Source organism: Culicoides brevitarsis, chromosome 2, assembly GCF_036172545.1.
Source record: "Culicoides brevitarsis isolate CSIRO-B50_1 chromosome 2, AGI_CSIRO_Cbre_v1, whole genome shotgun sequence".
In the NCBI taxonomy this organism is placed as follows: Eukaryota; Metazoa; Arthropoda; class Insecta; order Diptera; family Ceratopogonidae; genus Culicoides; species Culicoides brevitarsis.
In genome coordinates, this window is record NC_087086.1 from 32,816,133 (window position 1) to 32,839,972 (window position 23,840).

The 23,840-nt window shown below is 27.5% G+C and overlaps 1 protein-coding gene across 1 annotated transcript in view; it reads left to right on the plus strand.

Annotated features, from left to right (window-relative positions):
* Positions 1 to 23,840, plus strand: part of LOC134831312 (potassium voltage-gated channel subfamily H member 2) — a 127,800-nt gene that overhangs the window by 47,898 nt on the left and 56,062 nt on the right. The window contains exons 4-8 of the mRNA XM_063845018.1: positions 1,783 to 1,911; positions 1,965 to 2,389; positions 2,470 to 2,608; positions 6,692 to 6,849; positions 7,600 to 7,668. Of these exons, the coding sequence (XP_063701088.1) occupies positions 1,783 to 1,911; positions 1,965 to 2,389; positions 2,470 to 2,608; positions 6,692 to 6,849; positions 7,600 to 7,668 (920 nt within the window). The remainder of the gene's footprint in view (positions 1 to 1,782; positions 1,912 to 1,964; positions 2,390 to 2,469; positions 2,609 to 6,691; positions 6,850 to 7,599; positions 7,669 to 23,840) is intronic.

The window sequence follows — 23,840 nt, forward strand, 5'->3', positions numbered from 1 at the left end:
GGAACAGTGTCTCAAAACACAAAAATTAAAACTTTATTCAAAAAAAAAAAATTTTTTTTTTTCACTTTTTGACCAAACTCATCAATTTCGTGACATTTTTCATCAATTCTTGCATTTGCGCGTGCATTTCTTGAACTTTTCCCAAGGCATCGGGAATTTTTCGTCTCAGCAAAAGTTCTCTGTCGTACTGCTCATTGGACAAACATTTATGCCCGCGAAAAATTGCGGGAACGAATGTCCTGCCACGCTCGCGATCAACTCCGATGTAAAAAATAATTTTCTTTTCCGAGAACAAATGAACGATTTTTCGCATGTGACTACATTTGATGTCCGTATCTTCGATATTGACAGCTGTGAGTTGCGGCAAAAAGTCACTCAAGCCTTCGACATCCAAATCCATCAGCGGATTGCTATTCAGCGTGATTTTATACAAACTTTTGGTGTCCCGGAAGGCTTCTGTGGGGATACTAACCAAATTATTGTTCGACAAATAAAGTTCCTTGAGACCAACGAGGCCTTTGAAAAGCTCCACGGGAATTTCATCCAACTCGTTATCGTGCATTTCGATAATTTCCAGCAACGGATTTTGGTTGAAAGTATTTGGAGCGAGTTTTTTGAGGTTATTTCCCGAAAGACGGATCGTGGTGAGACTTTTGCAAGGCACGAGAGCGTTTTCTTCAACTGCTTCGAGCATGAGATGATTCGCGTTAAAACTTTCCATATTCGGGAATTGTTCGCACATTTCGGTGCTCAAATTCCTGCCCGTGTAAGATTTGATGGCGATCGCTAAAACGGAAGATGCATTCGTTTTGTCGCCCTCCAAGATCTCCACGAGGAACGTGTTGTCGCGAATTTCCAAAATTTCGCTTACGGGATAGATCGCCTGCAGTGCCGGCAAAATGTTCAAGAGAATTATGAGAAATATGCGTCGCATATTGTCCGCTTAGGAAGCACGTTTAGTTCGTACAAAAGTAGAAAAAATACTGAAATCATCACGTTCATCAGATATGCTGGTCGCTGGTCAATGAATTCTGTCTTAGCTTTTGTTGTTGTGACTTTTTTTTTTCTCCGTTTGAAGATTGAAGCTTTTGTTCGGATTTACTCTTGAATTTATTTATATTTGTCATTGTTTACATTTTATCGCATTAGGGAGGAATATGAACACATTTTTATTCTAATTTCTGAAGCATTTCAATTTAAAACTGAAAAAAAATTGAAAATCGCCATTTGCTAATTCAATTCAAATAAATTTCCAAATTTGATATAAAATGTTGAAGATTTTTAAGATTTTGAACATTTAAATTGAAAAATTTTAGAAACAATATCATTTTAAAATTTGAAATTAATTTAAAATTCTAAGAATATCAAAAAATTAAAAATTTGTTGAAATTTGAGAATTGCCTTTGGCTAATTCAAATTAAAATATTTGACAATTCTTTTTTTTATAATTTTTTATTTTTTTTAATAAGGAATTTTAATTTGTGAAATTATGAGAAATTATTTTTTCAGTTTCTAAAAATTATAAATTATTTGAAATTCAAAAAAAAAATTCAAAATTTTGAAAATATGCTTTAAAATTATTTAAAAAAAAAGTCGAATTTTCATAAAAATTAAAATAATTTTTTTTCAAATTTTAACTTTTCTGAACTTTTAGAAATAATACTAACATTTTTTTGAATTAAAAAAACTTAAATTTTTTCAAAATATTTGAAAATACTTTCGAGAAGAACATTTAAAATTATGCAATAAAATCTATTAAATTCATTCCTTTTAAAATTTCAGGCGCAAAATTTTTATGCTCGGAAATAATTGCACCAATCCAAGCTGATGACGTCTCACTTTTTATCATCAACTTTGAAGATCTTTCATTTCCTGAAACGCCAGATGACTCGGAGCCAAAATTAACGAGATGTAAGTTCAAAACGCCATCTAGCGGCAAATTTTTCATCAAATCCATTTTTCAGTCGGTAAAGCACGTGCCAGCTTCCGTCAATCGTTTCGTTTCGGCAGCATGAACATCCGCGATCGTGGATTACGCTTAGCGGGCTATCTCACGCCGCCATCGGACATCACGCAAGAAGATGACGATGGTACGCATGCAGCGGCGCTCGCTGCGGGCGCAATCGCAATCGCGGGAGCTGGCGGCGGCGCAAGCAGTAGTCTCAACACCATCGAAACGGGCGGCATCGCAGGCAGCATCAAAGGGACCAATAACAATCAACGATGCGTTGCGGGTGGCGCGCTCAAAGTCGATAAACCACCGTGGGCTCAGTTGTCGGCGCCCGCGCTCACAAGTACACCCGAAAACCTCGAAAAAGACTACAGTAACACGGCGAGCACGTATGTCACGGACGAGATTCGCTTGAATGTGCCAACGGCACCGATAAAGGTAAGTTTTTTGCTTGAGAAAATTCTGTCAACGCCATCTAGCGTGAAAATTTTGAGAACTTTTCATTTTTCGTTTCTAAGAAAAAAACACTACTAAAACAGCAAAGCCAGGATCACACGAGAGAAGAAAGACAACAAACGCCCGAACAACGAGCCGCCAACCAGAAAAAGGCTGCCGAGACATTTGCTCAAACGAAAAGTATGGACTTTGATGGGAAAAGTAAGTAAAGCTTGCAAATGGCGCCATTTTATTTTAATTTTTTGAAAAGTTGATGAATTTGGTTTAGTGCGGTTAATGGTTAAAGGTTTTCTATTTTTTGTAACTTGTTTGAAGTAATTGGAATAGTAACACGAACTTTTTTTGTTGTAAACCTTTTTGCCAACTGTTTTTCAAAATTTCCCTCATTTTTCTTTAATTCAATTTATTTCCGAACAAACCCCTGATCATAATTTTGTTTTCGCAGAATCCTCAATTTCTTGCGTGGAAGATATTATTCTTGAAGAAATTAAGCGTAAACAGAAGCGAAGACGTAAATAAATTAATAAGTTTTTCGTTTTTCTTCCTTTAATAGAAAAATTTAAAATTCTCTTAGAGAAATCTTAGGACTAACAAAAAATTAAAAACAACAAATTTAGAGACTGAAAGTGTTTTAGGCACATTTGCAAGATTTGTCGAGATAAATAATTAAAAGATGTCAAGTAGATTTATAATTTTTAAATATTTGAAAGGACACTTACACATTTTTTCCCAAAAAAAAAAGTAGAATTTCATAGATTAACAGAAGAAAAATAGTTTTTTAGGTTAGAATTTTTTGTTTACATGATTTTACATGAAAATCGCCCTCTACCGGGAATTTCGGTGAACTTCAATCTTTTTAAAAATCCTTAACGTTCGAGCTTCTTAATAACAATTTCTTTAACGTTCATTCCAAAAATTTTTATAAAGCGCCATCTATTGACTGAAAATTCTAAACTGCTGCCATCTCTTGATAAATTTTTAAATTAACAAAATTTCTTATAATTTTTTTTTAGTTCTTGATAAATACCTAAAAAAAAATACCACTAAATTAAATTCAAATCACGAAACTGAAAAACATTGGCAACACAAAATCCGTAAAATTCCACACACTCACACAAAAATATTTTATATAATTTTCCATTTGATTCGATTTTTTTTTTCGTTGTTGTTGTTATTGCTCTGGTTGATGTTTTAAAACAAAAAATAAACATTATTAGTTTTTGATTGGTGTTAATTGGATTGTTGTTGGAGAGTTCGTTCCGTTTCGTAAACATATATAAAAAATTGTTGTTGTTGTTATTTTTATTTATTTTTGCTCGTATCGCTCAAAAAACAAGTAAAATAATAAATAATAAACAAATAATTAAATTAATATGCATCCAAAATTAAACAAAAAATTTTTCTTGTCTATTAAAATTTTTTATTTATTTTTTTTTATTAATTAAAAATTAATATTAAATTAATTAAAAATTAAAAAAAAATAATTAAATTTAAAAAAATTGTTGATGTTCGATGTTGTTCATGTTATTTGTTTCGTATGTACTTTTTTCCTTTCTCTCTCTCTCTTTTTTGTTTATTTTCATGTAAAATCTCTGTAAAACTCGATCCTGTAACGATCACATATAACATCTACGTAAAATTCCCCATTCACCATTAAAAAAAATCACACACAAAAAAAAATATTTTAAATTTGAATGTTTTTATTTTTTGTCCCGATTCAATTCAAAAAAAAATATATATAAAAAAAATTATTGTGTAGTAGATCCCGAAGAGCGTATGTTAATCCATAATAATATCCATACAAATTATGAAAGTACGTGGTCGAAAAATTGTCGAGGCGTTCTTGAGAAGCGAGCACACACCATTGATGATTTTATGAAAGGTAAAGAATTTTTTTATTATTTTATTTAAATTTATTTTTTATTTTTTTTTTTTTTTTGTAAAAAAAAAGAAAATTGTAAAAAAAAATTTTTGTAAATATTTGTGTGATTTTTTGAGAGTTGTTGTGATTTGTTGCGGATTGGTGCTTGATGGTAAGGAATTGCATGGTTTGAATCCAGATTTACCATAATTTGCACTAAAAATAATTTTTCCCAAAAAAAGACATAAAAAATTCAAACAAGAATTTTCTCAAGATTTTCTTCTTACCATTCACCAAAAAAAAAAACAATTCAACAAAACACGACAACATTTTATCACACAAAGGACACATTTTCCATCCAGTAAGTATCGAAATTCAAAATTATTGAAAAAAAAAATCAATGAACGGAGCAAAAAAAGCTCAAACAGGTAGGTGCCATTATTTATTACTGAACTGCTGTTTGCTTGGCGAACAATAGCCACAAAGTGGTTTGACAGCAACGTAAAGAGAGAAAGAGCAGCAAACGACAAATTGATTGCTATGCAAGCGAGATTGCTGTTTGTCGCTCTGTGAGTTGAAAAAGAGAAGAATTTAGCTTTGGAGGTACTGAATTATATTGAAGTTTGATAGAAATTTTTTTTTTTCGAAAAAATTAAAAATTGAGAGAAAAAAAATCTAAAAAATTTAAAAAAAAATAGAAATAAGAAAAAATTTTTAAAATTAATGAAATTTTAATCAAACAAAAATCTACTTTTATTAAATGTGTTGTCTTATTTTTTTTTTCATATAAAATTTCATTTTAAAAATTAAAATAATAATAAAATTGTGAGTTTTGAACTTAATTTAACGAAAATTTTGCTCATTACTTAAATAAATTTAATTAAAATTTTTATTAAATTTCAAAAAATTAAAAAAATGTCATAATTTTAATTTAATTTAGTTTTCAAATCAAAACTATGTCAAAGAAAAAATTTTTTTTTCAGTTTCAATTTTTTGTCAGTTTTGAGTTATAAAATGATTAAAAATGATAAATTAGAGCTCTCTGACAAATTTTTATCCATTTGGAGCAAGATTTGACAAAAATGGCTTTGACACAGTTTTTGACACAGTTTTTTGATTTGGTTTTGCTCTTGATTTAGTTTTCAAATCAAAACTATGTCAAAGAAAAAATTTTTTTTCAGTTTCAATTTTTTGTCAGTTTTGAGTTATAAAATGATTAAAAATGATAAATTAGAGCTCTCTGACAAATTTTTATCCATTTGGAGCAAGATTTGACAAAAATGGCTTTGACACAGTTTTTTGATTTGGTTTTGCTCTGTATAAAAAAAATGAATTTAGTTTAAAGAAATATAATAAATAATCAATTTTATTTTTTACAATTTTAATTTTTTTTAAAATAATAATTTTTTTATTAAAATATTAAATATTAAAAAGAAAAAATAAATTAAAAAAATTTCTTGATGAAAAGTGTGAAAAGTTAACTATAAAAATTTAAATTTAATCTCTCAATAAGAAAATTTCATCTCTTTTCGACTCACAGAGCACTAAACTGCCTCATAGGAAAAAGAGAAACGAATTGAAATGATAGAATTATCATAGAAGCTTGTTGCTTGCATCAACGACTCTTTTCTACCGCAAGCAAAATTCAAACATGCAATTTACATGGCAGTAATTAATTGAACTCTCTCTCTCGCTTTGATTTGTCAATAACTAATTTTGACATAAATTGTCATATATACTTTCCCATGAAAGTTAATGCTCTGCTTGCTGAAACTGATGGCAAATATAATTGGAAGAATAATTATAAATTCAGTCATGAGTCGAAAATTGCCGAGGAAGTGCAATTAAAAAAATTAGATGAAAATTGTCAGGGACGTGCTTGCTTAAAATTTTTTAATTTTTTTTCCTAAAATTTTTTTAGAACCAAAAAAAAATAGAAAATAAAAAAAAACGTAAGTACGCTTCATTCCCTATTAGTGAAAAATCCCTTCACGTCGCTCCCCTTCGACACAAAAAAAACACATTCACTCACATGTTGTGACAAATAATTGCATGTTGCACCGTTTATTGACATCTAATTTATAAAATGAACCTGATCGCTTACGGTGTTAATTATATCGCACCTTCTGCATGTTGTTTGCACCTCTATTTTGCATGACGACTAAAAATCACAAACACACAGGAGTCGCTCGATTTTTTTTTCTTTTTTTTTTAGAGAAATGCGAGTAGATTTTTTTTCGAAAAAAAAATGAACAAAAAAAAAATGTTTATAAAAATCACAAAAATGGGTTAGAAACGTTCTAGACGGTAGTAGAAATCTACCCAATTTTTTTAGAGGAAATTTTGATCAGTAGGATTTTTTTTATGATTTAAAAAAAAAATTAAAAAATTGCGATTTTTTTCTATTTTTTTTCTTGACGTAGGTTCTTCCGCTCATCAAGCACGCAAATACTTCCCAAACGTATCGTCCGAAAGCGATTTGCAGCGATACAAAACAATTACGTTCCGCAAACAGCCAAGTAACGAGACACGCACGAGCTCGACAGTTTCGAACCAGCCATCAGATTCCAATAAGACAAAAGTGAGTAGATTTTATGTTATTTTTTGGTTGATGGGAGTTAATATTTTATTTAAATTGGATATTGGATAAGAAAAAAAATTTTAAATTAAAAAAAAATAATTTTGACAAAAAAAAAGGAAAATTTGTGGAAATTCAAGGAAAAGTCATGGAAAATTCGAAAAATTTTCCTGAATTTTCCAATTTTTTTTAGGTTTTTAATATTTTTACAATAATTTTATTTTTTTTTACTACGAAATGTAAAAAAAAAGTTGAAAAAGTCGTGAAAACTCAAGGAAAATTCGTGGAAATTTAAGAAAAACTCATGGAAATTTTCCTGAATTTCCCAAATTTTTTAGAAGTTTTTAACAATATTTTTTATTTTTTGACAAGCAAACTTAAAAAAGTTGGAAAATTTACGAAAACTCAAGGGAAATTCTCGCGAGTTTTCCGATTTTTCCTTGAGTTTTCCGATTTTTCCTTGAGTTTTCCGACTTTTTCACAAATTTTTCATAATAATTGTTTTTTTTTTATTTTTTATATTTTTTACAACTTTATAAATTCAAATTTTGAACGTTTTTTTGTCAAAATTATTTTTTTTATTTCAATTAAAATTTACAAAAAAAATTTTTGTTTAAATTACGTGACTAACTCACCTCCCTCCAATAAATTTTCGTCATTTCTTTCACATTCTTGGGACATGGTTTCTAACATTTATTCCTTCCACTTTCCTTTCGCATCATTCAAATCATTCCAAAAACCAAAAAAATCCAGGACAATGGATCCGCCAAATTTTTTCAAGGGACCCGACCAACTTCCAACATGGGCGAAAAAGTTGCTCAGGTAAGTACAGTTTTTCATGTTTTTTCCTCTATTTTTTTTATTAAAAATTTAATCATCGACTGAATGAATTATTGAACAAATACGAGTTCAAATCTATTTTGTGCCGAAAACCACTTGAAATTACCTCAATGGAGCTTAAAATAAATCAAAATCCAATTGAAAATAAAATAAATGAATGGAAATTCAAAAACAAAATAAAATATAAAATTAATAGGCGGTCGATAATAATTGTTCGTGATTTGTGTGTCGTATACGTGTGCAAAAATACAAACAAACTTTTGAAACCAATAATTTCCGATCGCAACCACTGTTCGTCGTTACACCGCACATTTCTGTGTATTTGTGTGTGGTTTTTGGGGTTTTCGAATGCAATTTTGTTGAGATTTGCAGCAATTTTTTTTGTCTGGTTCTTGCCAAAAAACGACATTGACCTTCTCGTTCTTCCAAAATCGTCTCAGCAATTTTATGTCTTTATAACTTTTTTGTGTGTCAAATATTTTTCTAACACGTAAAACTTACGAAACAATGCTAATTTATGTATACAAGGAAAAAATACTCTTTAAGTACGCAAATACCGTGATTGCCCTTTCTTGTATGTAGCTGTCTTGTCTTGAGGATTAGAAGGAAAAAGGAAAAATAAATGAAAATTGTTGTCAAATTGAATTATTTGAGCGTATTTTCATAAAATTTTAGTAAATTTTTGACGGAATTTTTAAAATATAAGAAAAAATAAGAAAAACTTAAAGAAAATTCGGGAAATTCAAGGAAAATTTTATGAATTTCCCGAAGATTTTCTTAAAACTAAAGTTCTTTATAATTAAAACTCTTTTAATAAAAAATTAAGCTTATTAAGTTATATTAAAATAGTTTCTTGCTTAATATTTTTTTTTAATTTTCCAAGAATTTTCCAAACTTTTCCGAATTTTCCACAATTTTCAAAATGTTTCGATTTATTTTTAAATTATAAAAACTTCTCTTAAGAAATAATTGAAAAAAAAAATTGAAAAATTGCGAAAATTGTGGAAAACGTCAGAAAAATTGTAAAAATTTTCCAAGAATTTCCCAAGCTTTTCCGAATTTTCCAAAATTTTCATAATAATTTTTCAATTTATTTTTTTTTTCAATTATCAAATTTTTCTTCAAAAAAAAATTGAAAATTGATATAATTGAAAATAAAAAATTACGAAAATTGTGGAAAATTCGGAAAAGCTTGGGAAATTCTTGAAAAATAAAAAAAAACTTTTTGAGCAAGAAATTTTTTAAAAATAAATTAAAAGCTCATTTTCTGAAGAATTTTGAATTTTTCATCATAGAAAACTTTTATTTTAGAAAAATTGAGGGAAATTCAAAAAACTTTTCTCGATTTTCCCGAGTTTTCAATTTTTTTTTTAATTTTTAATCAGACATTCTTAGCAAAAAAATTGAATTTTTTCAACTCATCGAAATGCAGCAGAAAAAAACTTGACTTTAAAAAGAAAATTTCCATCGCAAAAATTTTCCTCAACATATTTTTCAACGTCCATCGTGCCCTTCTGCCACATCCTTTCGCCAAACGCTTCATTCTTTCGACACACACAGACCACAGCTATTATTATTAGCAAGCATTATAATTTCACTCGATTCTCTATTATTCTATTTGCGATATCCAAACCGTTGTTCGTTGTTCACCTGTTCTTGTGTACACGGTTTGTGCATTGAAATAAAAAAAAATATTCACAGGGCCATCATCATCATTTACCAAACAGCAACATTGTTTCGTCGTCGTCGCTATTGTAGCTGGCTAACAAAAATAATTTTCAAACTTTAGTTTTCAGTCGTCGTTCGTTCATTCAAGCGCAAAGCGTGGCAATTCACAAATTTCGTTCTTTCTTTGTGTTATTTTTTATGTAATAACCAACAAAAATATATAATAATAAATAATAATAAACACGAAATAAGTTACAAAGTTAAAAAGCAATCAAAGTAGAACCAAAAAATAACAAAAAAAAAATATTCGAGTGTTGAGTGAGAGACGACTGACTGCCGCGATCTTGACTTACTTTCATCGCGGCGCTACACTAAAGTAATAAACAGCTTTGGATGGATAACAATAAAAATAATGGATGCATATCGCATGTGACTTAACCAAATGTCAGTGCGTGCTAAAATGATTAATAGCTCAATTCCTCCAACTTTGCTGTTTTTCAAGGGCACTCCTTCTTTCTTCCGCCGTTGACCGATTGTGCAAAAAAAGAAAATTCGGGTCAAAAAAAAAATCAATGAAAAAATATTAAATATTATGTCAATAAAAAAAAATTAATGAAAAAAGTGACAAATAAAAAAAAATAAAAATAAATCCAGTGATTGGTCGTTAAATACTTTCAACTATTAAATACCATAAAAAATAAAAAAAATATAATAAAATGAAAAATTTGTGACATTTTTGCTGTAATCGCAATGTAACGTTGAAAAAAAAGGATTTTGTCAATAATATTTTATTTTATCAATAAAAGTTAAAAATAATTTCATTTTTTTGTCTATCGAGAAATTGTGATTGAATTTTTTGCAGTTGATCGAAAGCATTCAAATAAATAAATAAAGAAGTGTATCGGTTAATAATAATCATAACGGTTCGTGCATTGTATGTTCAAGTCATTCATCAAATACTTGAAAAACATGTTTTTATCGAAAGTGAATTTATTCGTTGATTTCAGTTCAAAAGATTAATAAATAATAATGAGATAGAAAAAATTCAAATAAATTTTATAAAAAATTATTTTTGAATTATTTTATTTTTTTTAAATTTAAACAATAAAAATAAGAATTTAAAATTAAAAAAAAAAATAAAATAAATTAAATTAAATTAAATTTAATAAAAATGAATTAAAATTAATTTTTAATTAAAAATAAATAAATAATTAAATTTTTATTTAAAAAAAATTATTTTGGTTTCAACCAAAATAATTTTTTTTTTTACAAAATATATATTTTTAATTTAAAAAATTTAAAACAATTAATTTAAATATTTGAATAAAAACATTATATTAACATTTTTTAATTTAAAAAATAAATTTTAATAAAAAAAAATAAAATTTTTAATTTAAATTTTAAAAAAAAATTATAATTTAATTTATTTATTAAAAAAAAATAAATTTATCATTAATAAATTTATAAAAAAATTAATTATTAATTTATTTAAAAAAATTAAATTTAATTATTTGATGTTAAAAAAAATAATTTTATAAATAAATTTAACTTAATTCGATTTGAAATTGGATAAAAGAAATTATTTAATTTTTCAAATATTTAGATATTTTAAAATTTTTCTTGACAAATTCTTTGTTCGAAAATTTTTTTATTCAAATGACCTTTAAATCATCTTTTGCATCGTCAAGTCAATTAATGATGCTCAATAAAATTAAGTTTAATCGATTGCAAGCGTAAAAAATCGCTTATTGAAGCATTAAATTACTTTGAACTTGAAATCAATGAACAACTTCTCACAAAAAATAAAAAATTTCAATCAAAACTTCAAATTGTAGATAAGAAAAGTTCTGCAAGCCAAACAAAAAAAAGTGAATTGAGAAAATGCTTGCCCAGTAGAGTTGCATTAGATGAAAAACGGCACAAAACGCTCCGTGTTCCGTTTCGTAAAAAGTGTCTTCCTTTCACCATTTTTGATCCCGTTAACATGGCTGCTGTCTAAGCCACTGATGATCCGCAACGCTCGCACCAACAAAATCTCCGACTTGCACAACAAACCGCTGTACCAATTGGCATCCGTTGAGCGGGGCGACTACGAAGCGGAGGAAGCAGCGCCATTGCAGGAAACGTCCTCCTTCATGGTTGGCAGCAGTAGCAACAACAATCGGGAATCGCAACGCGAACAGTTGCCCACGTTGTTGCTGCGCCCAAGTGTGTTACGAAGCTACAACGATGAGGAAAAAAACGCACCGGCACAAGGCAACGTCGTGATACCGATGACAATGAATCTGATGAGCGAACGAACGGAGAACGTGGAACAACAATCGGCGCCCGCAAGTGCAACGAAAAAGAAGAAAAAGTCACCAGTGAGTATTTTTTTTTTGCTGCTTTGATCGATTTTTTACTTTCTTTCTTTACTTGAATGAATTATTGAACGACGAAATGTCTTCTTTTTTTTCGGTATTTTTTCACGTAACCTTGTGCCTCATTTACATAAAAGTCAAGGAATCTTCACTACTGACCTAGAGCACCTTTTCCCTTTTCATCGAATGAACGACGACGTCATAAAAACACTCGCGCCAATAATAGCTCTGTGCCGTATCTTACAGGAAATCGTAGTTTTTATGAGTAATTTGCATGGAAAGTGCTCACAGTGCTCTCAAAATAATCTTTTAAAGAAATTTTACTAAAAAAATTAGCTGGTATCCTTACCGCTAGACAATATGGGAAATTAAACATGAAAAACCTCGCTCCTCACCGTACTTTTGTACAAACACGCGTCTTGGCAGGTGGCAATATGACATTAATCCTCTACCTGACCGTAACCACCTCATTCAAAAAAATGCTTCATAATGATAGAATCATTATCAAGCTCGCTGCACGACTTGTATCAAAAGAAACCAATCTGGTCTGGTAGCAGAGGTCTTATCATGACTTGCTATAAAATTCTCTTTGAACACGTTTTAAATGAAAACTATCTTCTTCTTCGTCTTCTTCACACAATATAATAATTGACCAACTATCAGGAAGAAAACCGAAAAATGTTAGCAACATAATAGAAGAAAAACATAATAATAACAAGAGAACCACAATAAAGCCACTGAAATTAAATAATGGGCCAAGAATAGCAAGCCATAAGCAAATGAAAGTCCATTTATTTGCCATATTTTTACGTTTAGAGTTGAACAATGTATTACATTCCGCTATTGATTTTCTATTCGTGCAGCAAGTCGTTTAGAAATGGATATTTTTTTTCTTTTTGTTTATTTTTTCAATATCTTAAAATTGTGTTTAAAAAAAAGAATGGGAAGAATGGAAAAAAACTAATTTGTAACCGATTTGCTATAAAAGAAAAATTTTTTAAAGGGTTTCTTCCATTGAAATTTTTGTATTGTAAAAAATGAAAAAATTGTTGATTTTTATAGAGATTGATGTTGAGATAAAAATTTAACTTTAAATAAAAAATTATTTTTTTAAGCCTAAAATTCATTTAATTTTTTTTTATTATTTTTTTTTTAATTTTATAAAATTATTTTATTACTTTTTAACATTAAAAATGTTCAAAATTAAAAAATAATTTTTTTTTTGGCTTTAATAATAATAAAAAAAATAAAATTAAAAAAAAAATGAAAGTTTTTAAAACTTATAAATTTTGAGCTTTGTTTTTTTTTAACAAAATTCTTGAAATTGATTAATTAATAATAAATAATTAATAAATTAAAATTTAAATAAAATTAAATGAATTCTTTAAATAAAATTATTTGAAGGTTTTAATTTTAGTTAGAAGTTTTTAAAATTTAAATTAAAATCTCAACATTGATCTCTAAAAAAATTAATATCTATAAAAATTTAAATTATAAAAAAAAGAATTTAAATTTTTGAAATTCATAAAGGTTAAAGAAACTTAATTTTTGTCAAAACTGACATTAGACGGATATAAATTAACAGAATAAAATTTTTATCAACCTTGAACCTGTCATAATTTTGACAGATGACAGTTTGATCGATTTTTGTCAAAATTTTTAATTTTAAAGGTCACAAATTCAAAAATATTTATTTTTTAACATTGAAAAAATGTTTCACATCTTCTTTAAGTTAACTGAAAAATTAAGAAAAAATTTTTATTTAAAATAAAAATACTTGAAAAAATAGTTCGAGAAAAGTAAATAAAATCCATTTATTTTTTCCGCTTCATGATATTTCTATTTATTAACTTTTATTTATTTTACACTTTCCTACAAACGATACAACTATTTTTTTCCGTTTTTTTTTTTATAAAGCAAAAAACCTCGTAAAACTCCCGCCTTCTCGTTATAAATGCTGGTCAAGAACGTTCGCTAATAAAATGGCAATTATGTATTCCACTTTAATAAAACACATTGCGCGGTGCTGTAATAGGAAAATTATGCTGCTACACAGTTTTCAACACTTTTTTGCAAGTAAACAAAAAATTAAAAGAAAGAAAAATTCTCATTATTTAAATGGCTGGAAAATTTGTTGGGCAGAAAAAGTAGCAAGCAAGGGTTTTAATGCTGAAGCGTGGAAGTGTCTTGTCTCCTCCTCGTCGTCTCTCCTTTGCATAAATGAATAACTTAACTTTTTTTTAAGAGACCGAGAAATGGGTTTATGCTGCGTTGTTGTCACATGTCGTATATGTGTCTGACAATTGTACATGACAAGGCAAAGAGTTTCTGGGGAAAAAAGGAAAACATAAAAATTCAATGTCAAAGTCACTTTTTATACTGAAAATTTTAATTTTTTTGCGCATTTTAATTTTTTAAAGGAAAAATGCGCTTTTATGGTCACGTGGTTAAAATAAATCTCGAATAATTCAAAATTTAAAAAAAAATTCAAGTTCATGAATTTAAGAACAAGGCGTCTCCACAGCTTAACCAAACATATATTTGCACTGTACTGCATCCAAGTAAACCACAAACGTGACAACGACGCAAACGACATGACTTTACATCATTTTAATAGTCTAACCAGAAATAAATTTCATGTTTCTCATTGGAAATGCAATTAAAGAGTGTGTAAGTGTCTTATTTATTGTTATTAGGTCATTATTCTGTCCTCTGTTCTGGTCGGATGTCGTCTTGTAACAACACCTGTCGTCGTCTTCTCACAATTTTCGTTGCAAGATGGACCGATAAGGAACGAAAAACAAACATTTTTTGCTCTCTTGTTCGTTCATGCGATGTTCTTCGAGTATCTCTGTGATGTAACATTTCTAGGTGAACTACATAAATAAAAAAAGGTATTACAACAACAAAAAGTATAAAATAAAAGGGAGTGCCGTTTGTGCTATTTTCTCATATTTTTAGTTCTTGTGTTGTGTATTTTCGTTGCTCATTGTTCTACGATATACGGGCACGAAAATACATTCAACTTACCAACTTCAGTTTCATTCAACTTCTTTCTTTTGTGGTACGTGCTTGCGATAACAGACGTCCTCGTTGTAGATGGGGGAGATGAAAATGTAAAAATTTTGAGTGACTTTGTGAGTGCCACAGCTGATTTTTCACATGAACAACTTTTGTATGGCGTGGTTGAGTTATGAACATGGAAGAATAATGTTTGTTTGAAGAGAGGATTTTGTTTGAATTATGTTAAAATGTTGCATCTTTTTTTTTAAATTAAAAAAAAAAACAAAAAATAATAAAATTTAACTAAAAATTAGCTGGTATCCTTACCACTTGACAATATGGGAAAATTAAAATTAATTAAATTTTATTATATTTATATTTTATATTTATATTTATATTTATATTTATATTTATATTTATATTTATATTTATATTTATATTTATATTTATATTTATATTTATATTTATATTTATATTTATATTTATATTTATATTTATATTTATATTTATATTTATATTTATATTTATATTTATATTTATATTTATATTTATATTTATATTTATATTTATATTTATATTTATATTTATATTTATATTTATATTTATATTTATATTTATATTTATATTTATATTTATATTTATATTTATATTTATATTTATATTTATATTTATATTTATATTTATATTTATATTTATATTTATATTTATATTTATATTTATATTTATATTTATATTTATATTTATATTTATATTTATATTTATATTTATATTTATATTTATATTTATATTTATATTTATATTTATATTTATATTTATATTTATATTTATATTTATATTTATATTTATATTTATATTTATATTTATATTTATATTTATATTTATATTTATATTTATATTTATATTTATATTTATATTTATATTTATATTTATATTTATATTTATATTTATATTTATATTTATATTTATATTTATATTTATATTTATATTTATATTTATATTTATATTTATATTTATATTTATATTTATATTTATATTTATATTTATATTTATATTTATATTTATATTTATATTTATATTTATATTTATATTTATATTTATATTTATATTTATATTTATATTTATATTTATATTTATATTTATATTTATATTTATATTTATATTTTTATTAATTTTCATCTTAAAAAATTTACAACATTGTTGCAAAAATAATTTTTCTCTCGAAGCCCAATCCAAGCATTTCCTCCAAGTCTCGATTAACACGAAGCCATTTGATAATAAAATTGAACGCGACACTTGAATGCGATTCTCAGAGAGCAACCAAGTGAGATCCTTATTTTCATACAATGTAATTTCCCCATCAACAAAGTTTTCCGAATAGTAATCGAGTAACATCCGCCAGTATGTTTAGCTCTGTGATTCGGTAAAGACGTGTCTCCTCTCCTTCTCGCAACTTGTTACTCTACAAAAAAAAAAGTTTTCTATTAAAGACAAAAAAAAAAAAATTAAAACAAAGAAAAGCAGAAAAAAAAGTGTTATTAAAAAATTCTTCTTTCGTTCTGAATTTCAAGCAGCCAACCGGTTTGTGTCGTTCGTTATCTGTCTCTTGTCCTTTTTTCCATCGACTGCGTTGCTGTTGTAACCGCCACTAATTGCGCGATTTTTTCCGTTATTCAAATAAAAAGGAAATTTTATCGGCATCGATGACGTCGTTGCACGAAGAAAAAAGCAAATAAAACCGAAATTATAATGATAATAACAGGAAAGAAAAACAAGAACACAACACGCCGTATGATTGACCCATGACATTATTTCTCTTCGGTACTTGTGAAGTAGCACAAACAACGAGAGATACATATAAAAATACTCGTAAAACAATGAGCAAGTCGCGTCGTAATTAAGTACGAATTAAGTGAATGACTCTCGAGTTAAACGCATATTAAATGAACTTACCAACGTAATTGAGGTGAAATGAAATTACAATAATTTTTTTTTCGATTTTTTTCTGCGTTACATAAGCGAAGGACGTAACCTTTTTGTTCCCTCAATTTTTTTTAGGGAAAATTAATGAAAAATAAATAAATATAATTTACGCCAAAAAAAAAACTGACAATCAACGAAGAACGAGCAAAAATCGCTAATAATACAATCACAACGTTGACAACTGACTCAGCAAAAGAAACAAATAATCCATCAAAAAGGAAGATAACAACGAATTTTGTATCGCGGTGATGAGACAAAAAATCCATCAGTGAGGGAAAAACGTGAAAAAAGTTCAATGAAAGAAAGAAAAAATTCTCATAAATAAGAGAAAAGAATGAAATATCAAGATGGTCTCATTTCTTATGCGAAGCTGGTGTAAAAAAGCGAAAAAATAATTTTTAAATAAAGAAGCAACGAAGAAAAAAAAGTAACCACGAAGAAAATCAAATCAAAGAAGTGAATCAAATCACGATTTGTATGAGTGAAGAATTATTATTAAATACAAAAAAAGAAAATTTTTCTATGAAAAAGTGAGAGAGAAAGAAAAAAGAAGTTTTCCAATTTATATACCGCCAGCAAAGTTTATATTAAGATAAAAGAAAAACCGCAAGATTAGTTCTTTGCATTACTTGAAACAAAGAAAAAGGAGTTGTTACCTACCAGTGATAATACAAAAAAGTGAACAGAACAGATTTTCTAGGATTTTGAGTTTGGTTTGGTTTTTAAAAGGAAATGTAGGTAAAACAAAATATTTTTTTTAAATATTTAAAGTTTGGAATTCAAATTAATGCACTTTACGAACGTCTTGTTGCGGAAAAATTTAAAGATGAAGATTTTAAAGCGCCATCTGTTGGATAAAAAAAATTTAAAATGATTTTTTGTTTAATTTTGGTAAAAACTGGAATTCAGTGCACCTTTTGTGTCTTCTGTGAAGTAAAAGTGTCGATGAGTTAGAAATTTTGAGTATTAAAAAATTTTATAAAGCGCCATCTATTGAATAATTTTCATGAATTTGACTTTTTGTATGTAATTTTCTCTGAAGATTTTAAAAGTTTATTGAGAGTAATTAAAAGAAAGTTAATGTTAATTTTTTTGTGAATAAATTTCATTAATTTTTCGTAAAAATTTTATTTAAAAGTGCCATCTGTTGAGTAATTTTTGTAAAAATTTTATATTAAGTAAATCTGAAGATTTTGCTATAAAGCAAAATTTTAAATTAAAAGTCAAACTTTGACTTTAAAAAGCCTTAAAAATAAATATAAAGCGGCATCTATTGTAATTTTTATTCATGTTTCTCTAAATTAAAAAGAAAACTTATTTTTTTTTAGAAAAAAAAATATAATTTTGCCTTCTATTAATTAATTTTCAATTTTTAAGTTAATTTAATAAATTGTTTAATTAAAGCTCCATCTGTCGTCCGTAAAATAAATTTCCCATTACTCATCAAATTACCCAAAACTGCTCCATATTATGTCATTTATCACATAAAATATTCAATAAAACACCGAAAAAACTCATTGTGACACAAACTAAATAAACAACAATATATCGGCATGTAACTGAATAAAATAAACATGACAAAAAACGCAAAAAATATGCCATCACTCTCTTCGTTTTCAACAAAATACGAACCGAAAAAAAAATTCCAAATCAATTCCAACTACAAATCGAACGACAATCAAAATCGATTGGCTCCCAGAAACACAAGGCAAATTGCCGTTTCTCTGTTTTTCTGTCATGATTTCAGTCTGTGCAAACATAGTATTGAATATCGCTCGAAAAAAAAAAATATATATTTATTAATAATGTGTAAAAAGACGCCGCTTCGTGTTTCCTTAGTTCAGACGTACAACCTTTTGTTTGTAGCTCCGATAAAAAAAAAATAATACAAGAAATTGCTCCGAAAATTATTGTTATTATTAATGCTGGCTTCGGTACCAATACAAATCGACTTGATTTCGACGCCATCTATATTATTAGCGTACATGAGGGCGTGATTGTTAACGGTGTGTGAGGAAAAGGGGACAAAATAAGCATAAATGGCACAAATCGATTTTATTTATGATTTTTTTTTTATACCGCATTTATTTTCGTTAGTTTCTTCAACTACTACAGAGATTCCATTATTATTATTATTTTAATGCTTTTCTTTTTTTTTGTATTTTAACATTAATTCTTTCGTCGTTCGTTTGCTTCGAATTTTCGTCTCACAAAATGAGTCATAAAAAAAATCCACGTAGTAAAAAAAATCCATTTGAATATTCATTTTTGGTTAATTTTTTGCGTTTCTGTCTCACTGACGACGACGCGCGAAATCCACAAACTACTCCAGCTTTAATCCATGCGTAATTGTCAAAATATTCAAATGAGTCTGGAATTTATTTCTTTTTTATGTGCGCCCGAAAGTTAATTTTTTTTTTCGGACTTTGTAATTAAGACATCAACACGTCACAACCGATTTTTCGAACAATTTTTTCGGAGGAAATAATTTTATTAAAAAGACATTTCCTGTGGGAGTTTGTCACAGACCGCGTCGCTCTTGAATTCGCATAAAATGAACGGAAAAGAGTAAATTTCATTCATTTCCGATTTTTTTTTTTGTTGATATTTTGCCTTGTTTGGTTATTATTTTTATTGTTTTGGAGCTCAATTTCATTGAAATAATAAAAAAAAGTAAAAAAAAATACGAGATAAAAAGACAGAGAAACTTTTTTTTAGCAGTTCCGAGCCAATTTCAATGATTTATGCGCGATAAAAAGTTAAAACAACACTGAAAAAAATTATGTGCATTAGTGAAAGGTATGTGGCATTCGGGGCGAAATAAAAAAAAAATTAAAAATTTATTTAAAAATAAAAAATTAATTTTTTTTCATTTTTTTTTTAATTCATTAAATAAATTAAAATGATTGCTTATTAAATAAATTAAATTAAAAAATAAATTTTAATTAATTAAAAAAAAATTCTCAAATATAAATCATTCTAAAAATTTAATAAAAAAAATAAAAATGTAAAAAAGCTAAATTTTAGAACATTTTTGTTCAAATTTAGGCTTGAAATAATAAGGCCTAACTTTGTAAGCTTAAACTCGAAAATATTTCTCGTTACTTTTATTTTCTTCAGCATCACTCAAGGAATAATTAACGAAAAAACTAACAAGTTTGGAGAATTCTTAACCGAAGTTAGCTTCATTTTAGTTTTATTAACTCACAAAAATCAAGAAAATCATAAACAAGTTCGTTTTCTCAGTCACACCCCTGATTGGCAGTAAAGAAACATGAAAAATAAAAATAATGAAATGAAAATGAATTCATTACCAAAATAAGCTGCTACACACGAAAAAAGAAACTACAAAACTTATAAAATATTCAATGAAAATTAATCCAGAGAACAACTTAAAATAATATAAAAACTTTACTTTTTTATGTTTGCTGAGTTGGAATAATTGCAATTATTGCAGTTTTTAAATGAAAATGAAATTTTTTTTGCTCTCTGGGACAACAACGCATAAACTTTGGACATGAATCAAATGGCGATTATGTAGTTTTGTAACTTTTTCATGTCAAGGTCCATATAAATGGTAATTTGATCCCTTTTTAAAAATGCTCTTGAAAAAAATCTCTCCGCTCAAGCGGAACCAGAAAACACACATCCTAACAAGGATGCTGAGAAATGAAATAAAAAAAAAATTGTAGAAAAACGAGAGAAATCGAAAACCAAAGTTGTTCGTACTTGATTTATTTATCGCATCATTTCATGCTCTTTGCTTATTTTGGGAATCCTTTTTATGTGTTTTTTTCCATAGAGATAGACAGAGACGCACAAAAACAGACAAATTTAGATTTATTTCGGAGATTTCGTCGTCAACAATGACGAACATCGAGCAAACACAAGTGTTAGTCGATAAGTGTGTTCGTCGTCAGATTTTATCTGAGGTACGGAAATAAATTAAGTGACGTATTTCAGCTTTATTTGTGGATACAAAAAGTATAAAAGGATGTGATAATTTGTACATTTTTCGGGGTTATTGACGTACATCTTCCGTATATATAGGTACATGAAGAAAGTCTTGACAGCTACAAACTATCCATTAAATTAACATTTAATTGGCGGTAATTGATTAAAAAAATCCATTTACGAGCCATTTTCATTATTTTTAGTGAAGGCATTTGAAAATGAATGCAGTGAAAAATAAAAGCGAGAAAAGACAATTATTTCTCATTAGTTTCATATATGAGTAGAGTAGAGTAAAATAGAGAACGGGAATGAAGAACGATAAAAAAAATTTTAAAAGAATTCTCGGATGATGAGAAAAACGTTCATTAAAGCACTTTTTGATTAATTTAATGAAAAAAGGTAGGAATGAAGTTGGCAGATTAAAAAATTATACGGAATTAAAATTGAGTAAGTTTAATGGGAAAGTATTTGTTTAAGGTTTCGTTGGAAACATGCTGAACCTGAAATAAAATTTTATATGCTTGGTTTGGATTAATTGGAATAGATTTAAAATAACTTTAATAAAGTTAATGATCCTTCTATTGTTGGATCTTGAAGGTCTGAAAAGAGAAAAAAATTAAAAAAAAATATTTTTAGCAAATTTTAGTCTTCATAGAATACGGCCTAAATTTAAAATTTCAAACGTTAAAGTCTTACTTGATATTTTTATTTATTTTAAGATATTTTAAGGAGTAAGTTTTGAAAAAACTGAAAAGATTAAGGTTTTAAAATTCTAATAGAATCCTTCTAGTTGGATCTTTCTGAAAAAGAAAAAAATTAAAAAAAAATATTTTTAGCAAATTTTAGTTTTCACAAAATGTGGCCTAAGTTTAAAATTTTAAACGTTGAAGTCTTACCTGATATTTTTATTTATTTTAGGATAACTTTAGGAGTTAGTTTTGAAAAAACTGAGAAGTTTTTAGCTTTTTTAAGCAAAGTTAGCTCCTTTTAGGTTTTAGGCTTCATTTTAATAAAAAAATTAAAATTCAAACTTTTAATTGCCTTTTTTTTAAATTAATTGAAAGTTTAAACTTTTAAACATGAAAATTTTCTTTTAATTTATTTTTACTTACCCAATTTCCACGCAATTAGATAGACATCAAAGCACTTCAAATCGCAATAAAACTCTCGAACATTCGTCGTCGTCCGTAAATGTGTGTCAGCGCTGTGTTTGTCAAGCATGCATAATGCAAAAACATGTTTGATTAACTTAATTGAAAAGTTCAATCACGAAAGGATTTGTGCGCACATAAACTTTTTATTGCCCATTTGTTTGTTTTAGAGTCATTTTTTGCGTGCCACACATATATTTCTCGCCATATCAATAGCTTGACCCATTCATTGATCATAATGAGTCGCCATCACGTTGCACTAACTTGACTACTTGACACTTCCATTAAAAAATAAAAATTTTAATCTACTTTAATCCATCCCAATTTGCCGAATCAAAGCTGCCAAAAAGCCAAAATAAATGAAATGGATGGCAAGTAAATCAGGTCATTTTGGGCTCCATTCCATTGTTTTCGCGCGCGCGGTAACAATATCCGTGACGTGACTTCGATCGCCCAAACACACAAGAAATGAATTTAAATGAGTGATAAATCAAATTTTTTGGCATCCCTTCAAAAGTCATTAGACTTTAATTCCATTTAATTTGGTTTTCTTGCGAGTTGAGTGTATTGCTCGCTCAGTTGACGTCATTCCGGGTATTATTGTCATTCATTATTTGATGGTGCTTTGCATGCAAAAAGGTCATACCTCACTGATTGCTGATGCGAATTTCGTAACTTCGTGATTTTCCGAAATAAGGCAATAAAATAAATAAATAAATAAATGGACAATGGGAAAGTTTTTTTTTTTTCGCGCAAAGGGGGTTGGAAGGCTTAAATCTGCCATAAATACATAAAAAAAAAGATTCAAATCTCGACTCCCCTTTTTTCTTTTCGCAAGGTGTATTATTATTATTATTAGACCTTCTTGCACGATACACGGCGTCGGTCGGTTGGTTTAGTCGTCATCATTCCGAGAGTTGTGTTGTTATTTTTCTTCTATTGTGCCATATATTTTTTTTTTTCTTCTTCTCCTCTCTCTTGTATTTTATTAGTAAAATTATTCCGTATCACCATTTTACGACCATTTAGATTATTATTATGTATTTATTCCCTGGCTTATGGATCGTGGACTACGACGTAAAGTTGGCACGCGCTGCGAACCAAGTAACGCTCGGTGTGTGGCGAAAGAAAAAACGTCTCAGATATAGGTTATGGCAGCTCGTAGATTTAGAAGAAAAAGAAACGTGATTCAATGTGGCGCTGTTCCTTTCGATGAATATGATTTTTTTTTTTCATTGCAGTTTAAGAGGTTTTTGAGCAAGAAAAAAAGCTCTTTGGAAATTTTTTGAGGTCTTTTGACTTTTCATTTCAGTTTAATTATTTTTTTATCTCCAAAAGAATATTTTCATATAAACGTTCGGACTTGTTCAGGGTCCACGATGGTTTAGAAAAAAGGTTGTGCTAATTTATTTGAGCTATTTCAAAAAATTTTATTTATCTACTTAACTTCACTTAATAAGTTCGTTTTCAAATTTTTATTAAACAATTTTTTTCTATCAATTTTTTTTCTGAATATAAGCCTTTGAATTGATTTTTTTTTTCAATATTAATGTTTCTCACAATATAAACCGTAACCTTATAAAATAATAAAAAAAAAATCGATTTTTGATTAATTTTTTATCAGATAAGTAAAGCTTTGCTTTCAATATTTTATACGTTAATCTAGAAAATTTTTTCCTGAATTTTAGTTTTTAAGAAATGAAGTTTTAAAAAAGTGGCCTAACTTTCAAATCATGAACCGAAAATTGATTCTTGTTAGTTTTATTTTTATTAGCATTAAAACAGCTATAAGCTGTGAAAAAACTGATAAGTTTGGAGTTATGTAAGTTCAAGTTAGCTCCGTTTAGATTTTTAGCAAAATTAAAAAAATAAAAAAAAAATCATTAATTTTTAGACTTTTAGAATATCAAAGTTTTGGAAGATTTGACAAAGTCTGTAGCTTATGGTTAAAAAAAATTGCTCAAAAATTTTTGAAAATTTTTCGTGTCGTATAAAAATAAATTTAAATTAATTAATGATTAAATTAATTAAATTAATT